The sequence below is a fragment of the Austrofundulus limnaeus genome, unplaced genomic scaffold (assembly GCF_001266775.1).
Source record: "Austrofundulus limnaeus strain Quisiro unplaced genomic scaffold, Austrofundulus_limnaeus-1.0 Scaffold152, whole genome shotgun sequence".
In the NCBI taxonomy this organism is placed as follows: domain Eukaryota; kingdom Metazoa; phylum Chordata; class Actinopteri; order Cyprinodontiformes; family Rivulidae; genus Austrofundulus; species Austrofundulus limnaeus.
In genome coordinates this window covers 703,853-709,731 of record NW_013952554.1, presented here as the reverse complement: position 1 = coordinate 709,731, position 5,879 = coordinate 703,853, and the positions used below count along the sequence as shown (strand labels likewise).

Sequence of the window (5,879 nt, the reverse complement as noted above, 5' to 3'; positions counted from 1 at the left end):
ATTCACAAATGTCTTAACTTAACTGTAAGAGGGGTTTTCGCTAAAAGTATTTTCAGTTCAGGAAGAAAAAGTTGATGTAAAAAAAACGCATTAAGATTTTTAAAATGACATTTTTGATTTTAGAATACACATTTTGGCACGTTTTTGATTCAAATGCAGTAAATATGCGTCATAAATATGATTTCATCTGTATCATCTCCTGACTATTAAACTATTTTCTTCAAAATAATTAACAAATCTTTTTTTTAAAATCACGTTAACTTTTAGCATCACGGTTTAATTCACAATTGCTAAATTTCACATGAATTGCTAGATTTTGTTGAATCTTTTATTGAAATTGTAAAAGCGTTGAAAATTAAAAGGATGAACAAAACATTTATTTGTTGCTTCTCCTGTTTTGACCTAGCAACTAAAAATTATGTGATATGACCTCAAATTTATGACTTTGCTTTTCATAATATGGACTTGTATACAAAATGATGACTGAGCATCTTAAAATATTGATTATATCAAAATTGTGACTTTGTATCTGAAAATTATGAGTTGATGTCTCAAAACGATGACTTAATTTCTCATAATTATGACTTTATGTCTCATAAACATGACTTACTGTCGTTAAATCATGGTTTATTTGAGAAAGGTACCGGGAGCGCGCAATTTTCCATACGCGTTCACATGTCCGCGGCCCCGGGAAGTAAATGGGGCACGTGACCCTTTTCGTCCAATCGCATTTTAAATGTAAGTGCGCGCGCTCTTGGTGTTGCCTCGTTACGAAAGAGCCGGAGGAGCTGAGGAGCCGTTTCGCTGGCGACAGCTGCGACCACACATCAGAGAGAAACCGGGAGAAAGTAGCAGAATGTCTGAAGAAAAGCCAAAGGTTGGTACCGAGTGTTTGTTTTAATTAACGAGCGTACAGTTCGGGTCCAGAGCCGGCGGTGTCAGACAAGTTAACGTTAGCACGTTCTGCGCTAAGCTGGCCCTGCTTTCCAGGCTTGTTTGAGCGGGTAGAAGGAGAAAACAAAGGTTTGCGGGTGTTCTGGTTTTAAGCGAAAATTAGAGTATTGTTTGCAGCTTCTGGTTAAATTTTAACCCCGTTTACTCCTCGACGTTAAGCTACGGAAGCTATATTTTAAACAGCGCTAAAAGAGATGCATTTGCTACAAAAAATAGATGATTTCTGCTTCCACGCTCTGGTTTGCGCCATTCATTGTAGCGCTCTGCGCCAGTTTGGTTAGCTTGTTGTGCTAACTGCAAAGGAAAAAGCCGAAAGCAGCAATGAAAGCTCCTTCCTGGGCCTGTGAATGTGTTTAATTCATGTTTGGTGCTTCTGATAAACAATATTTTGTCGGTAACCGGTCGATTTGTCGGTTCTGGTTTTGTTGCAGGAAGGAGTGAAGACTGAGAACGACCACATCAACCTGAAAGTGGCCGGTCAGGATGGATCAGTGGTGCAGTTCAAAATCAAAAGGCACACTCCCCTCAGCAAACTCATGAAGGCGTACTGCGAAAGACAGGCAAGTTCATGAAATACTGAAACATATGACTGCTTACAAAGAGATTGTGGACCTATGCTGGCAGACTTGTTTATGTTTTACCTTGTGTCTTTTCTAGGGGCTGTCGATTCGTCAAATAAGGTTCAGGTTTGATGGACAGCCAATAAACGAAACGGACACACCTGCACAGGTTGGTTAAATATATGTATTACACATATACACACACACTCTAAAAGCCAAATACACCTAAAGATGGCCGCCACAGACAGCTGACCTAAAAAAAAAAAAAACCCAAAGCTCTGTATTTCAGTTTTAGACAGTTGTGCTAGTATTTGGTGTGACCAAGTGCTACTACTATACCTATTGTGTTGAGGTCATGAAAACTGCAGTGAACCTGAAGGGCCTCCGTTATGAAAATACAAGCTCTGCAAACTATATGGAGGTGAGGAGTAGGGCTGTGTATTGGCAAGAATTTGGCGATACGATACATATCATAACAGGGGTCACGATACGATATATCCCGATATATTGCGATACTGTAAGCAAAGCAATATATTGCGATTTTTTTGTCCAAAAATTCTATTAAATGAAAACCTCTTACTGAAAAGAAAACTAATGTTTACTTACAATGCTAATGCTTTCTTACTCTCTGGTGCACAAAAGGTAGAGGAGCCAAATGGCTGGCTCACTGCTGCCGACTAGTGGTCAGAGGCTGAACTACAACATAAAAATGAACGGTTGGCAAGAAGGTTGACATTTTAAACATTAATTAAAAATCGATACAGGGCTTTAGAATATCGATACGGTATCTGGAAATGAAATATCGCGATATTTCAGTGTATCGATATTTTCTTACACCCCCTAGTGAGGAGGTCCTGTCGGCAGCACGGTCTAAACGATCAACTAATGCAAGCAACTGTGTAACGCAAATTCAGTTTAATGTAATAAGAGTTTTTACAGTGCCTGACCAAATGTGCAGAACAAACTTGCTCATAGTTTTTCCTTAGAAATTCTGTGGTAAACTTGACCTTCCTCCCAATAATTTTTTGAACAATTTCCCCTTGATTCATGACAACATATGGTAGCCTTTAATAGTGCAAGCCCTCTGACCAAAGATCTGATTGTGACGACCATATACGTGACAATAATTCACTATCTATCGAGACAAGCTTCTGTTTGAACCAGCATTGCAACTGAAATGGACAACTTCCTGTTTGATGTCACATGAAAACCTTTTATTGCCAGTTCAAGATGGCCGCCACAGCTAATGAACTGGAGGCTACACGCAAATGCCACGTTTACAGATATGGACCCAAAGTTTGATCCATCTAGGACACCCAGTTAGGTAATCATTAAGGGAAATGTGTTTCTAAGCTCTAGAGGAAATGGGTTTTGGCTCGCTTTGATCATAATGCAGCAGGATTACAATATTAAAGCTTACACAGCCTGTCATTAGAGCTATTTTATTTTAGGTCGAGAGGCATAGTGAGATTTTCCTCTCCTGCCTTCAGTACAGATATCAGTGCAGACCCTTCATTCTAATTGTGATGATTTTAATCTCTATGAAAGTGGTACTTAGTTTAATAAGTACTAGGACAACGCAAAGTTATGTGTCAAAAACTGTAGACAGAGTAATGTGAGTGAACRTGACTAATGTATAAATGTTTTTGTTTCAGCTGGAGATGGAAGATGAGGACACTATTGATGTATTTCAGCAACAAACAGGAGGAGCTGTTTAAGCAACATTTGGACTGTTGGTAGAGCGTCACCTTCATGTGTGTTTTTTTTTTTTTTTTTTTGCCATTTACGTTTTCCCCCTCCGTGCTTGGCTTCATGTCATGCTGTTCGTGGCAAAAATCCGATTCCTCATCTGGAACCGTTGACTCTGAGCAGCAGCAAGGCCTTTTTTAAACACGCTCTATTTACATAAAAGATTTGTTTTAAAACCGTCAAAGGCAGGAGCGCATCTCAGATGAAGTTATGGATTTAAAAACGAAAAAAAAAAAAGTTTTTAATGTGAGATGTCCTCTTAAATCACAAGCTGACTTTACATCAGTTTGTTGAGAGATTCTGTGGTTTTCTGTCCATTTATGGAAGAAGAAAACGGATATTTTGAAACTTTTTAAGTCTTACAGGAATTTTCATTGAATATCTTTACCCAAGTTAACACAAACAAAATTGTTGTGGAAGAAAATATCAAAAAATGCTCTGGTCAAGTCAGATGTAATAAAATGGTATTGTGTGGTGAGGTTGCTGGACCAAAATTGCCCAGTTCTTTTTACATCTATAACCTTAGGAGCTGATATTTAAAACAAAATACTGCATTATTGATATATTCTATTAYGCAGGGGAAATGGTTCACTTGTAAATGGACTTTATTCCACTTTTGGGGCCCTTTTTAAAAACGTAAACTTTATTATTTTTTTCAAGCCGTTACCAACTAAATATTCCACTCACTATATAAGTCATACATACTGTGTTTCCAGTTTTGAATGGTTTGTAAAAAGAATATCAAAACTTTATCTACATATTTTTGTTAGCTGCTTGTGTGTTTGTAGGATTTAGCTTTAAAAATGTCTACTGGTGTTTAAAAAAAAATAAAGTAACCAGTTAGAATTGCCAGTGACCTTGACAATTTTTTTTATTTGTACATTATTTGTTGTCTCTATTCTGTATACAATAAATATAGTTTGATATGTTTTGAATATTGTGTGTTTTTCTGTGAAGCAAATAATCATGCATGGTGACTTTTTTCTTTCCAAAAAGGAAGATGAGAGTGAGTCATTAACTTTTTCCAGATGTTACATGCTATAAATGTTGTAGTTTTGTTTGTACGTAAAGCAGCTAAACCAGTGTACACCAGGGGGCGCTRTAATACTAGATTTTCTTGCGCTGYTTCTTTAATTTAAAACCTGAATCTTTGTTTCAGTCGTGATTATACAAACACACATGTTGCTTTGCTTCACTCCCATGAGAGTTTAAGTTTCATGATCCTCCTTATTCAGCCCAATTTGATTTCACAGATGTTGCTGAACAGCAGCCAAGTTAATTCTCCATGAGGTTCCTCACACAGAGGTTTGATTGTGTTGCTTGTATTTTTGGCTCTTTTTTTTAAATTTTATATTTCCTCGTGGGGGAATCAGAAATCAGTCACATTTCCTCCCAATTAGTGCAGAAATTCAGCTGCGAGGTGCCCCTGCTGCCTGTACATTTGACCTCTTGGTGTCTTAAGTATTGCTCTGAGTTTCAGGGAAAAATGCTGTTTATAAAGAGTTTTATTACATTAAAATTTATTTTCATATTAACTGCATTAAGTGATGAATCAKCTAAGCTGGAAGGGAGACAGGCATGAGCTCAGGAAGTTTTTGTTTGCCACACTTGATCGTATCAGGAGCGCCTGTTTRTCAGCACACAACCTCATTTGTTTGACTGTGGTCATGAGAATGACTCTGTAGGATTGTTGTTTCAAAGTTTAGCCAGTGTTGAGTTTGTCATGTGCTGGTCTGCTGTGACAGCATRGAAAGAGCTTCTTATTTATCAGGATAATAGGTGGATTAATGAGTCCAGTTACACACTCACTCATTCAGCCAGGCTTCTATAATAGAGGTCAGGTGATGGATATTAATACGGGTTTTTGTTATGTGACAATGATAGCATTAAATAATCTCTTGGTGGACGACACACCCTAAAGAAACTAATGTTTTGTCCTTGTTCACAAGCAAACATAGTTTTGTTTGTCTGCCAAATCATWTCTGATGAGTTTTCCATTTACTAAGAYTAGCATTTYAGTTCCTCTGCATGTGCTTAAAGTMAGTATTTTGCAGTGCACTGTGGTCTAAATGCCTACTGGTTTGTGTTCATATCTATCTGCAGAGTTGTAAAGTAACTAAGTACAAATACTTTGTTACTGTGCTTAAGTAGAAATTTTGGTTTTCTGTACTTTACTTGAGTAATTATTTTTTAGTGTACTTTTTACTTTTACTCATTACATTTTTACACAATTATCTGTACTTTCKACTCACTACATTTTTAAAACAGTTAAAAGGTAGGGAGTTGTTACTCCTATTTTATTCCGTGTTGTTATTACTTAAAAAATACTATCCTCATTGTGTCTCCTGGATAGAGTGAATTTAACTGTGGATGAGAAGTATAAATATAAACCATTCTGACACCCTATTAGCTTGTACACAACCCATCACAGCTGCACGCCGTTAAAAAAATATTTTTTGGAGAAGTCACCTCCCAATAAATGTCATTTTGGAAAATCTAACTGCTCACTTTTACTCAGTACTTTTACTTTTAATACTTAAGTAGATTTTGTGTCAGAAATTTACTTTTGAATTTACTTTTGACAAAAAAATATCAGATACTTTAAGACTTTTACTC

General features: G+C 36.9%; 2 protein-coding genes across 2 annotated transcripts in view; both read left to right on the top strand.

Moving 5' to 3' along the window:
* Window positions 1-375, top strand: part of pttg1ipb (PTTG1 interacting protein b) — a gene marked incomplete in the record, with an annotated part of 3,833 nt that extends 3,458 nt beyond the window's left edge. Inside the window, 1 exon segment of the mRNA XM_014016701.1 lies at window positions 1-375.
* A 387-nt stretch (window positions 376-762) lies between these two features.
* On the top strand, window positions 763-4,198 carry sumo3b (small ubiquitin like modifier 3b). The gene is made up of 4 exons (XM_014016700.1): window positions 763-877; window positions 1,386-1,514; window positions 1,612-1,683; window positions 3,170-4,198. Exons 1-4 carry the CDS (start codon window positions 857-859, stop codon window positions 3,230-3,232), a joined length of 285 nt encoding a protein of 94 aa, XP_013872154.1. The 5' UTR covers window positions 763-856; the 3' UTR covers window positions 3,233-4,198.
* The last annotated feature ends 1,681 nt before the right edge of the window (window positions 4,199-5,879 follow it).